Source organism: Mixophyes fleayi, chromosome 6, assembly GCF_038048845.1.
Source record: "Mixophyes fleayi isolate aMixFle1 chromosome 6, aMixFle1.hap1, whole genome shotgun sequence".
In the NCBI taxonomy this organism is placed as follows: Eukaryota; Metazoa; Chordata; class Amphibia; order Anura; family Limnodynastidae; genus Mixophyes; species Mixophyes fleayi.
In genome coordinates, this window is record NC_134407.1 from 69482391 (window position 1) to 69499550 (window position 17160).

General features: G+C 40.9%; 1 protein-coding gene and 1 long non-coding RNA gene across 2 annotated transcripts; one reads left to right on the forward strand and one right to left on the reverse strand.

Moving 5' to 3' along the window:
• Nucleotides 1–415: 415 nt before the first annotated feature.
• On the reverse strand, nt 416–4664 carry LOC142161290 (uncharacterized). The gene is made up of 2 exons (XR_012693375.1): nt 4418–4664; nt 416–883 (listed from the first exon to the last, which is right to left on the reverse strand). It is a non-coding gene; the product is annotated as an uncharacterized LOC142161290 (long non-coding RNA).
• Nucleotides 4508–12193, forward strand: DCXR (dicarbonyl and L-xylulose reductase). Its single transcript, XM_075216785.1, has 8 exons — nt 4508–4772; nt 4842–4939; nt 6733–6887; nt 7101–7143; nt 7222–7321; nt 7635–7699; nt 11030–11147; nt 11888–12193. Exons 1-8 carry the CDS (start codon nt 4721–4723, stop codon nt 11989–11991), a joined length of 735 nt encoding a protein of 244 aa, XP_075072886.1. The 5' UTR covers nt 4508–4720; the 3' UTR covers nt 11992–12193.
• Nucleotides 12194–17160: the final 4967 nt, after the last annotated feature.

Genomic DNA, 17160 nt, shown 5'->3' on the forward strand with positions numbered 1-17160 from the left:
AGTGCTGTGAGGCAGAAGTGCTAACCACTGAGCCACCATGCTGCCCCGGGCTATATGTAATGCAGTGGATGTAAAGTCTACACAACCTTACTGAAATTTCAGGAGTTCTTCATGTAAAGTCTGAAATAAAGATTTTTATTAATTATTTTTCCCCTTAACGTGACCATACAACCAATTCACTGAAAAACAAAGACATTTTTTAGTAAAGAAAAGTGGAAAAAATAAATAAAAACCTATAATGCCTAGAAGCCATGAGGAAACCTGACCATGCTTGTTGTATATAACAAATAGATCACACTACTGGGCTTATTTTACACTGTAATTTGCACACATGCTGTAGTAATCTACTACCGTATAGTAAATTCAAGCAAACTTGTTTGTGCCTACAGCAGTATGTGCTAATAATTAGAACACCTTTATAAAGTACAAATTAGACCGTTTATAACAGATATCACACACTCTGAATCATAGCACACAAAATAAAATCTTTTCCAGACAGCACATAACACAGATCATGTAGTATATAATACATATTACGCCCATAGTTGTTGGCTATACAACTGTGGGGCCATATGTAAGCAAGTGAAAGGGAGCTTCACCCACAGCTTACCACATTACCCAAAGGATCCTTCTGCACGCACCTTGTGGTTATTTTCTATCTATCTAGCTATCTCACTGGTGTTTTTATTTTGAATGATGCCCACTTCAAAACCAGGGACATCCAGACTAGCAGAAGATGTAACACCATACAGACTTGCAAATTTCGAGTAGACCACCATCCCGGTTCCTGCACGATCTTGTGAAGCTGGCCATAACAATGCAATTTGCTGTGAACTGTCATCGTGACCTGGCTGCCTCTTGGATCTCCCCTCCGAGATTCTGGCTAAAAAAAAAAATAGGCAAGTACGATCAAGACTGGTAACTTAGGTGCTTTTGAACCTAAAAATAAATACATTTCCATATCCACATAAACATTTATATAGCGCCAGCAAATCCTATGAGATAAAGATTTAATAATGGGTCAGGGGGAGCCACATCTACCGGCTTCCTGATCTAATAACTTGTCAAACAATATACCACAGAAAATAAATATTGGGTTCTAGGAACCATTCATACAATCAATATCTAAACAGCAGCTCTCAAAAGGGTACTACAATCCATAAGTAACCATAACAAAGAAAAAAATGCACTGTATACAGATAAAGTAGCTATTTTAATTTGATTATTAAGTAAAAACTATATATATATATATATATATATATATATATATATATATATATATATTCATTCCGGTGTGAACCAATAGGAGCAAATGCCTGGTAGCATTACCTAACTTCAATTAATCATAAACAACAGATATTGCATATATCAATAGGAGTCTCATGTCACATATCCCCATATGAGCACATGCAGTTCATAAGCCTTCCAGTCTCAAGTGCACTTCAGTCCCTGTTGGCTCTAAGGAACAGACACCACTTTCCAACTTCTCCACGATTGATTATCGTGATAATATAAACATCAGAACCTTTAGGGGCATATTCAATTAGCTTTCGGATTCGCGGTAACGCGAAAAGTGTGCGTTCTTGTGGGTATTACGGTACCGCATTAACGCGGATTTTCGTTCGCAACCCTATGGGCTGCGAACGAAAATCCACGTTATTGCGGTACCATGTATTACGTTTCGTGGCTGTTCCGGCGCGTTACCGCGAATCCAAAAGCTAATTGAATATGCCCCTTAGAGTGTTGAAAAACCACAGCACGGATGCAGACCAAGTTCTGGAAATGTTACTTATCCTCTGAGTTTGTGACGTGCAGAGAAGTAATGAGGAAGAGTCATTGAGGTCAATTGTGAACCTCAAATGCTTTGTGACTCGCTCCAAATAACCAAAAACCCCGAGGTTTATAGTAGAGATGGTCACTGACCCCGTGTTTTGGTTTTGGATCTGGATTACCGTCGTGATTTGGGTTTGGTTGTGCCAAACCGCCCATGCGTGTTTTGGTTTTGTTTGGTCTTGTTTTGCAATTTTGTTTAAAAATCAATGTTTTGGGGCATAAAACAACCTAATTTAGTGCTCCACCTGTTTCTTGGATAAGTAAGGTAATTCTAAAGATAATAAATTGGGAAGAAAACAGTTTAATCCCTGGTAGTCCGTCCTTAATTCTGCACACAAACCTGATTGTCTTCCTCTCCATCTTGCCTATTGGCAATGCAGCCATCATCTTTGGGTGTATATTACACCCTACACTTATAGTTAAATATATAAAGAAATGGACAAAGGCAGATTGGTTTCTGTCTCTCTAGGCCCCCCTCCACTTGTAGAAAATACTAAAAAATTCAGCCGTTATAGACTGTACAATATAAATTGAAATGGACAAAGGCAGTTTGGTTTCTGTCTCTATAGCCCCCCCCCCCCCCTCCACTTGTAGTTAAATAGAAAATAAGCAGCCTGCATAGACTGAACAATATAAAAAATAAATGGACCAAGGTAGTTTGGGGGCTGTCTATGACCCCGCCCTCCACTTGTAGTTGAATAGAAAAAAAGCAGCTTGCATAGACTGTAGAATTAGAATATATATCCCCTCTCCACTAGGAGTAAAATAGAAAACTATTCAGCCGTTATAGAGTCTAGAATATAAATAGAAATTGAGAAAGGCAATTTGGTATCTGTCTGCATCATAATCATCATTAGTGCCCTTGTCACCTACACAAATCTCCCCCTCATCCTCTTCTAATTCCAAAGTGGCATCCTCAATTGGTGTATCACCAGCTACACTCGGGCTGTTAAGGCACACATCAGCAGAACTGCTGAAAGGACCCTTCTTTGTGGGTACACTGTCACTAACAGAATGCTCACGACCACTGGTGGATGGACTCTCCACAGGGATTGGTGTCATTTCTGATTCAGAGCATACATTATCCTCTAATGCCTTACTGTTTTCTTGCAGCTTGGCTTTGACGCGTAACAGTAGTTGTGCACCACTTTTTGACTCCAAATTACTTGGTTTTGCTTGGTTGGTCACGAGTGACCGTACAAGAAGAAGGCTCAGTAACATTTTTTGATCTGCCACTAATAGAGAAAGGCGAAGGCCTCATTCTTTCTTTGCCACTGCGTGTGTAGAATGGCATGTTGGGAATTTTTTTTTTATCGCCAGTTAACTTTTCCTCAGTTACACTTCTTTTTCGCTTAAACACAGTACATTTTTTTTGGGGTGTGTTTTTTCCTGATTTAAAAAGACTATGTACTTTTACATAGGCTTTACCAGATGACATACTGGGAATATTACCATGACGACTGGTGCCAACACCTGCTTGCTGATTCTGCTCATATGTGGACTGCTTTGAATCCATTTTAATGGGCCCAAAGCACTTGTAGTGCAAAATATTGTATTAGATAGATACTGCTGACAAATATGACTTTTTTTTGACAGCCAGAAAAATTAGTGTAAAACACTGGCTAATATGGGACACCCCAAAGCGCTTGTACTGCACAATATTGTATTAGATAGATACTGCTGACAAATATGACTTTTTTTTGACAGCCAGAAAAATTAGTGTAAAACACTGGGGAATATGGGACACCCCAAAGCCACTTGTAGTGCCAAAAATTGAAAAAAAAAAAAGCCTCCTCTATCCTCCTCTCTTCCTGCTCTAACAATTGCTAATAGAATTGGTATTAATAATAGAATTGTATAGAATAGAATTGAAACAATAATGTGTACAATTATTGCTCTGTCCCTGCGCTAATATAGCCTGTGACCTAACTCTGCTCTCTCCCTCTGTCAAATGGCGATGGAGTGCTGTGGAGGCGGGTATTTATGCTTTTCAAATCTCGCGAGAACCGAGCTCAGAAATACGAATACGTCACGATGACGTTTTGCCTCGATTTCGATACCGAACGGGCGGGAAAGTACCGAGCCGAGCTCGGATAGGCAAGATTCGGATCTCGGGGAACCGAGCCCGTCCATCTCTAGTTTATAGTAGCAATGCACCACACTTGAACACACCAGCGTCACCCGACGTGTTTCTCTGCCCACTAGGCGGTTTCCTCAGCGGTAAAATCTTTTACCTCTGATGAAATTTCCATATGCAAAGCATGGTGATGCCTATTTCTCAAGGATCGTAACGATACAAGTAACACCACAATCCTTCTCAGGATGCTGATAACAGAAGAAAATTAATTTTTATTCAACAAGCAACATTTTTATGTTTTTTAAATGTGTTTTTCAATTTTTTATTATTACCAAGTGGAACTGTACATGTGTGAACTAACTAGCCCTAGCATGCATGTACCTATCTGGCCAGTATTCCTCAGCTGCCCAGGTGGTATATTATTGATAAACAGAGGAAACTCCTTTTTTTTTATTGCCAACTATTGGATAATAGTAAATAGACCCCCTACATTCTCTTTTTACATACCCTGAGGCTGCAACACAGTGGTTTGAGAGGAACATGTTTTATTTGTACATAGTGTTCTGCCATGAGGGTAAGCCTTGAAATTCAGTCGGTGGATCTTATGAAAGCTGCAGAGAAAGTGATTTTGAGCTTCCTGTTGACACTCAGGGAAGTAACAAGGGTCAGTTTTTGGACAAATTTGCAGCAACGTTAGGACAGAGGTGCTGCCCAGAACTCCCAGCTCAGCACTTCTCCGGGATTTTGGTTACTTTTAGTTAATAAACGGCTCCGCCCATCCGCTACCCTCAGCCCCAGATTCCTGGCGTTATGGAGATCAGCTTCGCAGGGCGCAGAGCGCTTGTCACCGGTGCTGGGAAAGGTGAGTACGCGGGGGACAGCGGGGCCTGGTATCCCGCTGAGAGCTGTGATTGACTCTGGCTTCCTGCAGGCATCGGACGGGACACGGTGAAGGCGCTGAAGGCAGGGGGAGCAGATGTGGTTGCTGTCAGCCGCACATTGGAAGACTTGGAGAGCCTGGCCCGGGAGGTAATCTCACTGTGACACTGCCCTCTAGTGGCCGAAACATTCTGTCTGATCTGTAACCTCTTTGTGTACAATAAAACAGCTGATGTGTTCAGTTGGGGTTACCCTCTGTTCGGGACTCAGGAGTCCTAGACGTCAAGCGCTGCACTATATGTAATAATCCCAGGCCTCTGTAAAGGGTTAACATCTAATGAAAACACATAAGTCCTACAGTGACAGCAGGCAGCTAACAGCATAACATTTGCTGTTTGCTGCCTGCCATTTCCCTTGAACAGGTGAGAGCCGGGGTCGGGGACGCCCCCGACCCAATGAATGCCGGCGGGCCCCCCAGCTGCTCGAGGCCCCTGGGCTGTAGCCCCTTTAACCCTATTGTTAATCCGACTCTGGGATACCACCCTTAGCTGGGATGGCAGTTACCCTCTGAAGAAGTTACCCTCTGTCACTGCAATTTGCAGCAATACATAATGTTGGTTACTGCTACTCCATAATAGACCCCTAAGACTGTATACTGAACAGGGCCAGATTTACCATTAGGCAACCTAGGCAATTGCCTAGGGCCCAGCGGTCCCCAGAGAGCCCTCCCAGGGCCGGCGGTGAGACCAACCTTTAAAAATGGGCCGCTACTTATGGGCCAGTGCTATGTGCTTGCCCACCTGGGCTAAAGTCTGCCAGCCAGCCCCTGAATAGGGCTATATGTTATGCTAAAAAACTAGAGTGCTATGGATTTTTTCAGGGAGGGGGCCCCAAACCAGTATCTTGCCTAGGGCCCCATGAGGTCTAAATCTGCCTCTGATACTGAAGGGCTGAGAACCAATAGTAAACATTCTAGTTTAGGAATGCTTTTTTTCTTTACCCTGCTGGTAGATCACGTGCACAAATCCTTAGGGTGAGTGTAGAATATTGGGGGTGATGAAGCCTTTATTTGTAGGTTTGGCACCACATACATGCATCATAATAATGCATTTTTGTGTGTGTGTGTGTGTGTGTGTGTGTGACTCATGCAAAGTGTCATGTAGAATACAGCCACTGGCTTGCCCAGTGATGAGATCACGTGACATCACTGGATTTCCCTAATTGTGGAAGATCCTGGGCAGCACAGTGGCCTAGTGGTTAGCACTTGTGCTTCGCAGCACTGGGGTCATGAGTTTGATTCCCGACCATGGCCTTATCTGTGTGGAGTTTGTATGTTCTCCCTGTGTTTGCGTGGGTTTCCTCTGGGTGCTCCGGTTTCCTCCCACACTCCAAAAACATACTGGTAGGTTAATTGGCTGCTATCAAAAATTGACCCTAATCTCTACCTGTCTGTCTGTCTGTATGTGTGTGTCTATATTAGGGAATTTAGACTGTAAGCTCCAATGGGGCAGGGACTGATGTGAATGAGTTCTCTGTACAGCGCTGCGGAATTAGTGGCGCTATATAAATAAATGATGATGATGATGATCCTCTTCTGCCAGCAGCAGAACAGTGCATCACCGTGCCCCATAGCAAAACTTTGGTAGGGCAATGTCATTCTTGTTTCTTGTGCTCTCAATAGATTACTAGACTTCTGACACTGCAGTATATGTAATGGCTAGTTGCTAAAATACAGCTGGAACAGAGAAGAGGGAATACAGGACAATGTCCAGCATACGCAGGCTCCAGCCATACCATTGTATATACAGATTTGGACAACCAAATCTGACAAACGGTCTACTGTGAATGGCCCCACAAACATTTTAAAGTTCTCACTCATGACTGATTATTCATGTGGAGCCTTCACAATATGCCCCAATAACTGACTATATTTCTTTCTGCAGTGCCCTGGAGTGAAGACAGTGTGTGTGGACTTGGGGGACTGGTCAGCCACGGAGGCTGCCCTCAGCTCAGTGGGTGACATAGACCTTTTGGTGAACAACGCAGGAGTTGCTTTGCTACAACCTTTTCTTGAAATTACACAAGAAATGTTTGACAGGTACTCATGCTAATAAACATATTATATATCATCCATGCAGACCTTATGATGGCTCAAATATGGGGAAGGGATAATGACTTGTACAGATTTTATATAAAATTTTATATGTATATATATATATATATATATATATATATATATATATATATATATATATTTCATTCTTCTACTATATTAATTATATTCTATGTCCTCGTACTATAATTTTTTTAGGAGCTTTGATGTGAATGTAAGAGCTGCAATTGTAGTATCACAGGTAAGCCATAAATAATACAGTGCAGTAACAAGACTTGCACATCGTCATTGTAAATGGTTTCCTTATCTCTTCCATCAGATTGTCGCCCGTCGGATGATTGAGCGTGGAGTATCTGGTGCTATTGTCAATGTGTCCAGCCAGGCTTCTCAATCAGCACTACAAAATCACGCTGTCTATTGTAAGCATTCTAATTATTGAGAATTTAAAAGGACGGAAGTCCATTGAGTTCAACCTTGTACTAATCTGAAGGGTGGGTTTTTTATTTTTATTGCGCTAAATAACGTTTTTATTCAGTGATCCATGTATGGTTCTTATCAATTTTAATTTTTATCCTGAGAATGAATATAGGTTTATAGGTTTCAGCTGTACAGCATTCCTGCTTTTACATCAGTATTGTCTCTGCATTATGTGAATTAGGTTGTTTAGGAATACTGTAAGATAATATCAGGTAGAAGGACACTTTACACACTGACCATTTGTTTTTAACACAGGTGCCACTAAAGGAGCCCTTGATATGCTAACTAAGGTGATGGCTCTTGAACTGGGACCCAAAAAGGTGATTGTATGAAGGAAAATACATTGATTAGAAGTAGACTTTACTGTCTCTTTTGGCTTCTTAAATATCGTGTGGTGTTTAAGAGTAGCAAGCTCATTTATATGTATATGTGGATGTATTAACATGGATAGTGAAACATTGCTTGTTCTGCAGAAGGAAAGTTGTCCTCTATAGATACCACTAAAACCTTGTTATGCTATAATGCTAAATAAATTCTAATGGTTAAATGTTTGATAGCTTGGCTTTACCAAGTGTACACAAAGGGAGATATTTCGTGGGCTGAAGCAATATTGATAAGAATGCAACATATCATCATCACCATTTATTTATATAGCGCCACTGATTCCGCAGCACTGTACAGAGAACTCATTCACATCAGTCCCTGCCCCATTGGAGCTTACAGTCTAAATTCCCTAACACACACAAACAGAGAGAGAGACTAGGGTCAATTTTGATAGCGGCCAATTAACCTACTAGTATGTTTTTGGATTGTGAGAGGAAACTGGAGCACCCGGAGGAAAACCCACGCAAACACGGGGAGAACATACAAACTCCACACAGATAAGGCCATGGTCGGGAATCAAACTCATGACCCCAGTGCTGTGAGGCAGAAGTGCTAACCACTTAGCCACCGTGCTGCCCAAGAGTTCATTAGGAACCAGGGACTGGAAGATGGAAACGTGTTTCAATGGGGAGAACTGACCTAGTGTTGTGTGTGGCTTTTTTTAAAAAAAAAAAAAGCAACCCTTGACAGTCTTAGTAGGCTAATGAAGTTGGGCAGCACAGTTGAACACAGGACATTTTTCACCGTTTTTAGGGTTGTTCAGTGCAGTATAGGACTTTCTGATCCGCATGTAAACCATGATAATGAGGATCAAGGTGGTTTGTAGTAATTATTTCAGCAGAAAATTTGGTTATCCCCTATCCAAATCCACAGAACATTGTTCTGAATTGGAGAGGCTTAATACACTCCCCTTCATCCTAGCATATAAATAACATTATTGAAGAACCGTTTATGGTGTATTCATCATGTACACCCAGTGACCTTTTTATTTTCTGTATCATTCTGAACAGGGGAACATCAGAATGTGTGAATAGATTGATCATCCTCATGGAAATTACAACATTCCTGTCGCACATAACAACCTTCCTCCATATCTGCCGCCAGTCTTTTTGCGTGGCTGGAGTAGAAACCAGGCGGAGCTAGGGCACGCACACACTAATCATTGCCATGCATCGTATGCGCTGCTATTTTCAATTCTCCATGTGCCAATGTCTGTTCACTCTGCTTGGCACATGAAGGTAATGTTCCAAAATAGAGAAAATGTTGGCTTCTCATTACCTTTTTTTTATATAGTGCCACTAATTCCGCACCACTGTACAGAGAACTCGCTCACATCAGTCCCTGCCCCATTGGGGCTTACAGTCTAAATTCCCTAACATGCCTGCGTGCACACTCACACAGACTGAGAGAGACTAAGATCAATTGAATAGTAGCCAATTAACTTACTAGTACAGTCAAGTCCATAAATATTGGGACATCGACACAATTATCATATTTTGGGCTCTTTACACCACCACAATGGATTTGAAATTAAACCAACAAGATGTGCTTTAACTGCAGACTTTCAGTTTTAATTTGTGGGACTTTACATCCAAATCAGGTGAACAGTGTATGAATTACAACGGTTTCTATATGTGTCTCCCACTTTTTAAGGGACCAAAAGTAATGCGACAAACTAAACAATCCTACATCAAGCTTTCACATTTTAATACTTTGTTGCAAATTCTTTGCAGTCAATTGCAGCCTGAAGTCTGGAACACATAGACATCACCAGACACTGGGTTTCATCGCTGGTGATGCTCTGCCAGGCCTCTACTGCAAATGTCCTCAGTTCCTGCTTGTTCTTGGGGCATTTTCCCTTCAGCTTTGTCTTCATCAAGTGAAATGCACGCTCAATCAGATTCAGGTCAGGTGATTGACTTGGCCATTGCATAACATTCCACTTGTTAGCCTTAAAAAACTCTTTGGTTGGTTTTGCAGTATGCTTCGGGTCATTGTCCATCTGCAGTGTGAAGCGCCGTCCAATGAGTTCTGAAGCATTTGACTGAATATGAACAGATAATATTGCCTGAAACACTTCAGAATTCATTCTGCTGGTTTTGTCAGCAGTCACATCATCAATAAATACAAGGAAACCAGTTCCATTGGCAGCCATACATGCCCACGCCATGACACTACCACCACCATGCTTCCCTGATGAGGTGGTATGTTTTGGATCATGTGCAGTTCCTTTCCTTCTCCATACTCTTCTCTTCCCATCACTCTGGTACAAGTTGATCTTTGTCTCATCTGTCCATAGGATGTTGTTCCAGAACTGTAATGGCTTTTTTAGATGTTGTTTGCCAAACTCTAATCTGGTCTTTCTGTTTTTGTGGCTCACAAATGGTTTACATCTTGTGGTGAAGCCTCTATATTCACTCTTGTGAAGTCTTCTCTTGATTGTTGACTTTGACACATATGCACCTACCTCCTGGAGAGTGTTCTTGATTTGGCCAACTGTTGTGAAGGGGTTTTTCTTTACCAAGAAAAAATTCTTCTGTCATCCACCACAGTTGTTTTCCGTGATCTTCCGTTCTTTTGGTGTTGTTGAGCTCTCCGGTACGTTCTTTCTTCTTAAGAATGTTCCAAACAGTTGATTTGGCCACACCTAATGTTTTTGCTATCTCTCTGATGGGTTTGTTTTGATTTTTCAGCCTAATGATGGCTTGCTTCACTGATAGTGACAGCTCTTTGGATCTCATATTGAGAGTCAACAGCAGATTCCAAATGCAAATGTCACACCTAGAATCAACTCCAGACCTTTTACCTGCTTAATTGATGATGAAATAACGAGGGACTAGCCCACACATGTCCATGAAATAGCTTTTGAGTTGATTGTCCCATTACTTTTGGTCCCTTAAAAAGTGGGAGGCACATATAGAAACCGTTGTAATTCCTACACCGTTCACCTGATTTGGATGTAAATACCCTCAAATTAAAGCTGAAAGTCTGCAGTTAAAGCACGTCTTGTTATTTTCATTTCAAATCCATTGTGGTGTATAGAGCCCAAGATATGAGAATTGTGTCGATGTCCCAATATTTATGTACTTGACTGTATGTTTTTTGTGTGTTTGAAGAAACCCACTCAAACACAAACATATAAACTCCATACAGATAAGGCCATGGTTGGGAATCCAACTCATGACCCCAGTGCTGTGACGCAGAAGTGCTAACCACTAAGCCACCATGCTGCCCAGCTTATGGAAATACCTGCATCTCTTTTTCAGATTCGTGTAAACTGTGTGAATCCCACCGTAGTAATGACTGCCATGGGACGTGCTAATTGGACTGACCCTCAGGAAGTTGCAACGATGCTGAATCGGATTCCTTTGGGACGCTTTGCTGGTGTGTATTCTTGTCACATGAGCCCAATATCTGGTTGCTCCCTTAAACCTCTGATCACAAGGCTCCACGTGCACTCCTTCAGCTTGCTATTATGCTGCCTTCACACATGGCTCTGCATGTAGTAATAACAGGTTAACTTTATGTCTGAGACCATCAACTATAGGTTGTGCTCCCCACTTGGGTGTTATGACGTGTGTCATAGGATTTTTTAAAAAATATGGCTAGTCCTAAAGTGTTTTTCTGCAAATATATTTTTAGTGTGGAAAGTGACAGATCTTTGCGATTGAAGGAGGGAAGCAACAGTAAAAAGCAGACCTGGGTGCATTTCGCCACTGAAAAGACTTGACAATTGGGAGCTTGTGCCAAAAAGTCTCTATTACGGAACAATTAGTGCGGCTGGATGGTGATCACACAGAAAATCGCATCATGTACTGCATCCCACATAATTTTTGTCCAGTCCCAATCAATATTTGATAGTCTCGTAGGATTAGCAATTACTTTTGGCCCTACACTAAGATCTGGGGCCAAGAGTAAAAATTATTTTTGTGCAAAATTCTATCTACACACAATAGGCATCAACCAAACTTGCCTGTAAGTGTAACTTTGTGTCTTTACTATCTGGGGCAAGCCCTTTCCATGCCTTATTTAATACCTGCTCCCTGCTACTCTCCCCATTCTTTATTGGACATTTACCTACTAGTTACCCTTACCTCTGAATATCTTCTCTTGTTTATTTCCAGAGGTGGAAGACGTGGTCCACAGCATCCTCTTTCTGCTCAGTGATCAGAGTGCCATGATCACAGGAACCTGCCTGCCTGTGGATGGGGGATACCTTGTCGGCTGACTTGGAGTAAAATAATTCTTCATGTGGACTTGGCACTTAACTGGTCTCCTATTGTCACTGCTGCGATAAATATGGAGCTTTGCAGCTATTAGATAGTAGCAATACAGTTTAATATATATTTAGTTCTCAATTCTTTCTATATGTGAGAAAATGAAATGTGATTTAAACTTGTAATCTTCTGTAATTAAAACCTATATCTGTAGCATCAGTGTGTGGATCAGTGATCTGCCTTCCTTACAATAAACCAATGAACTATTACTCCAAACACTTTGAGGCCTAGATAATTGTGCACAATACCAAATGCTCTAAGAACACTGCTTACAATAACAGTACAAGAACAGTGAAGTATCACCTGAGCATGCACTTAAAGGAGAACTCCATCCCCTTATTTTTTTTTATTTTTTTTTTAAATAGTCCCAAGTGTTCTCAGAATGCTCATGGTACACCCCAACACCTGTTGCCTCGGTTCACTATCGTTCGCTGTATTAAGGCATCAGAACCCAAATACTTTAAGTGGGGACTGAAACATGTTGTGATCTTGGGTCATTTTTAAAATGTAATATTTTTTCTTTTATTAAAGTTATTGTAATCATATGTGACAGCAATACAGGTAAAGGCATAATAAGAGTAATGGTCACCTTTATTAGTGTAAAAGTGTAACTTTAACTGTGTGCATATTAAGAGTGACTCCAGATGTGGGGTCTTTGAGAATCTAGCATTGCATGTAGCCCATGCTTATGACCCCAAGCCAGAACACCTATGCTCCCTCCACGGTGAGAGAGCATGAAACATGAATACTCTGAATGGCAGCTGTGCATACTGATTCGTCCTAACTCCTGGGCGGCTTCCTCCAATGCAACATTTCAGTTGCCTATGGACTAACTGTGAACAAGCATGAGTTCTTCTCCACAACTGACACTTCATGCTTTCTTGGGCATATGAAGCAGTGGGGAACCTATTTCTCAGCTCAGACCGTGTACAAGGCACTATGCATATCTGAGAAATGACAGAATTAGCAATGATGTGCTGGAAGAGAAAGCAACCAATCAGATACCAGTTTTTTTGCTACTTAATATGGTCGCACTAATGGAAAATACAATTTGTCTGGTTGTTATGGGTTATACCAAATGTATTCTACATTCACTACTAAAAATAAGTACTCATTGCGGGAGATTCAATTAGCCACGATGTTCCTCAGCACATCATGGGCGCACAATTTTACCATTACTACAGGAACATTCTCTGCAGAGATTTCTTTAAAAAAAAACAAAAAAAAACCACGGTCGCAATGTTCTGAGGAATATCGCAGCTAATTGAATCTCATCCATTGTGTAGCTTAGAGATGATGCAGTCTTACAATTTGTAAAAATTTGTTGCAACCAGTCATACTGCTAGGCAATATCCCTTCTTTCGGAAATAGAAGCAGGAATCAGAGGACATATTTGCTGTTTTTAAATAAGTTGCTTCTGTGTAATGCACATATATTTTATCTTGCAGTACAGCCAAATTCTACTAGTTAGTTTTTATAAATGTTAAGCAAGAGCTGTGTACTTGCCATAGATAATGTTCTGGACTTTGCCGAAATCCTTTACCCTTTTCTATCATATTTAGTGCAAAGTTGCGTATATACACACACACTATATGGACAAAAGTATTTGGCCACACCTGTTATTTATGGAATTGAGGTGTTTCAATCAGACCCGTTGCCAGAGGAGTATAAAATAAAGCTTCTAACCATGCAAGTCACCATTTGCAAACATTTGTGATAGAAAATGGGTCGTTCTGAAGAGCTCAGTGACTTCAAGCTTAGTACTGTGACAGGATGCCACCTTTGCCATAAGATGGTTTGTGAAATTTCATCCCTGCTGGATATTCCATGATCAACTGTAAGTGATATTAATAGAAAGTGGAAGTGTTTAGGAACAGCAGCAACTCAGCCACGAAGCAGAAGACCACATAAAATCACAGAGCGGGGTCAACGACTGCTAAGGATCATGGTGTGTAAAATTTGCCAACACTCTGATTCCATAGCTGAAGCGTTCCGAACTTCCACTGGCGTTAATGTAAGCACAATTACTGTGCGGCGGGAGCTTAATGGAATGGGTTTTCATGGCCGAACAGCTGCATGCAAGCATCACATCACCAAGACCAATGCGAAGCGTCAGTTGGAGTGGTGTAAAGCACACCGCTACTGGACTGTGGAGCAGTGGAAATGTGTTCTGTGGAGTGACGAATTCTCTATTTGGGGGAGTCCAGGTTTGGCGGATGCCAGGAGAACATTACCTGCCTGACTGCATTATTCCAGCTAAAATTTGGTGGAGAAGGGATAATTATATGGGGCTGGGTTAGGCCCCTTATCTCCAGTGAAGGGCATTTTGGACAATGCTATTCCAATTTAGTAGCAGTTTGGGGAAGGCCCTTTTCTATTCCAACATGACTGTGCCCCAATGCACAAAGCAAGGACTACAAAGACATGGTTTGATGAGTTTGGTGTGGAAGAACGCGACTGGCCCGCAGAGAGCCCTGACCTTAGCCCCATCAAACACCTTTGGTATGAACTGGAATGGTCTTCTTATCCAACATCAGTTCCTGACCCCATAAATGCTCTACAGAATGAATGGGCACAAATTTCCACTGAAACACTCCAGCATCTTGTGGAAAGCCTTCCACGAAGAGTGGAAGCTGTTGTCGCTGTAAAAGGGGGACCATCTCCTTACTACAATATATGTATTTGAATACAATGTCATTACAGTCCCTGTTGGTGTAATGTTCAAGTGTCCGAATACTTTAGTCCATATAGTGTGTGTGTATATATATATATATATATATATATATATATATATATATATATAGCAAAAATGTCTGTTTGCCACAGTACGAGAAGGGACAGACTAATAGTTACTCTTGGAGGCTGTAGGCTCAAGCTGCAGACAGGGTTAACTCTCCACACTTCTACAAATTCCACAGATGACAAGTGTGAAATTCCCTGACCAAGTAAGGGGACAGGTAAATAATCTGTGGAGCAGTTTTGACAATTTTGCTCAACTCTACTAATAATTTCCAAATAGTTTTTAAACATTTGGGGCATATTCAATTGTACGCAGACATCATGGTTGCGCCGCAGCTGCGCATTCCATCAGTTAATACTGTACCGCAACATTGACAATTTCCCTTCGCTCCCCATAGGGTTGCAAAGGGGACATCGGCGATGATGGGTAACAGAGTGCCTCCAGAAAGGGCACAGAGGATTTCCATGCACAATTGAATATGCTCCAAAATGCTGTTGACAAATAGTTTAGAGTTTACGACAGTGGCGAGCAACAGGGTGGGGTGGTCCAAGTAAGCTTTTGGTCTCCACCCTATTGATTTTAATATCACATGTATGTGTTGACATCTCCTGAACAACTACATGCTGGGGCTTTGATATCATGATGATAATATTTGATGCTTCCCCATTAAGCTAAGTGTACGTCACTTGTGAAACCATCTCTTCCAGAAGAAAATTAGGATGTAAGCATGGATGAGCGAGGGATAGATACCAAGACAGCCTCCAGATTAATACCATTTAGGTTGGGTTAATGTAAAAACATATTATTGCAGGGTCAAACTGTATATGAAGATTGCATGGGTTAATAAATTGATATTATCAGTATTAAAACAGTATATTGAAATTACAGAGATAGGGTTAGACAGTATATTGAGAACATTGCAGTATTGTTATTTTCCATCTCAATCACACATGTCAAAAGGATTTGTGCCAATTACTGTATTATTTGTAAATAGTAATGCCGTACTAAAGAACCATAGAAAAGCATACCATTACTGAGCTACAAAACACTTTCTATAGCTAGGCAGACGTTGGAGGAAAAAATAGTGATATGTATTGTATATTTAATTTTAGGGTCACAAAATGATTTCATATTCACCAAGTAGGCTTTTGTCAAAAGTACTCATTATGATTTTGTGGAGAACAGCCCTGCACTAACTAGGTTAAGGATCATTTGGAGTTTATTTTCGTCACACAAAATCACCAACTGGCAATGCTTCTTGGGGATTTAAAGCCAGTTTACAAAAAAATATTTTAAAAACAAATTAAAAGAATTAAATTGAGCTTAGCATGAGTACAATATATACCTAAACATTTACAAAGAGAAACATCTTTCAATGTTTCTATTCATAATATTGAGAAGAGAAATATGAGTTTAATCTATTGTACCAAAACATGTCTTGCAACAGTCTTACTTCACTGAAATGAAATGATGCCTAGTCTGATGTAGACCCTTTGTCCTCCAACGCCACAAGAACTTGTCCCAAGGCGCAGCTGAAATTGAGTAGGCTTAGGCCTGCTACATCGCTAATCTGGAGGTTTCCATTGCCCAAGAAATGCAGGACAAATCGGAATTTCAACAGACCCAGGTACAGCCATGATCTAGGTGGGTGAAGGTTAGGTGCCAGTTCAAAAATAGTTGCTCCATTTAGCTGAAACATGTCACAGCTGAGTGTATAATAAATAAAACCTAGGCTGGCACCATCTTCCAGGACGGTCTCTCCTCTAGTGAGTGGAGCCAGCATGAACGGTGCCAATAAAAAGCACAGGCGATCTTTACATTCACTTTACCATCACAAGTCAACAAAGTTAGCAAGAGTATCCGAAAACTTGCAAGCAATGCTTGGCAGGCAACTGTGTTTGTGTCAGTGGAAAACAACTGCAGTACAAATAAGCTTTTAAAGTAATTAGTCCCTGAACAACTGTCTCAAACATCTACAAGGGATATTAAGATTGTGTACTGAAAATAAGGTGTACAACTGTTGGTGCTTAAACTTGGCTGTGCACCTTGTTAAGTGAGCATCTAATTGCCTTTTAGAGGAAAAGCATAAACAGTGTTCAGAAACTAGCCTTAAAAGCATCTGTATTCCCCCTTTGCCTCAGTGTGGAAAAATGGAAATTGAAATAAATTAAATCAGATAGTTTCCAGCTATATTTGCACATTATAACCCTCAACATCAAAGTGAAAACAACATTTACAGAAATTCTTAATAAATAGAATTTAATTACTAAAATACTTGGATTGGGTAAGTCACCATACCCTTAAAGTAACCATTATAAACTTGCTCAGGTACAACCAAAGAGCTTCCAGATCACACAACAGGCTAATTGGTCAACACCTG

Excerpts from the sequence above, each read along its gene's own strand:
- DCXR (XM_075216785.1), top strand. The coding sequence starts at position 4,721 with ATGGAGATCAGCTTCGCAGGGCGCAGAGCGCTTGTCACCGGTGCTGGG. Across the intron at positions 7,322-7,634 it reads ACAAAATCACGCTGTCTATT|GTGCCACTAAAGGAGCCCTT; the intron begins GTAAGCATTCTA and ends TTTTTAACACAG. Across the intron at positions 7,700-11,029 it reads TTGAACTGGGACCCAAAAAG|ATTCGTGTAAACTGTGTGAA; the intron begins GTGATTGTATGA and ends TCTCTTTTTCAG.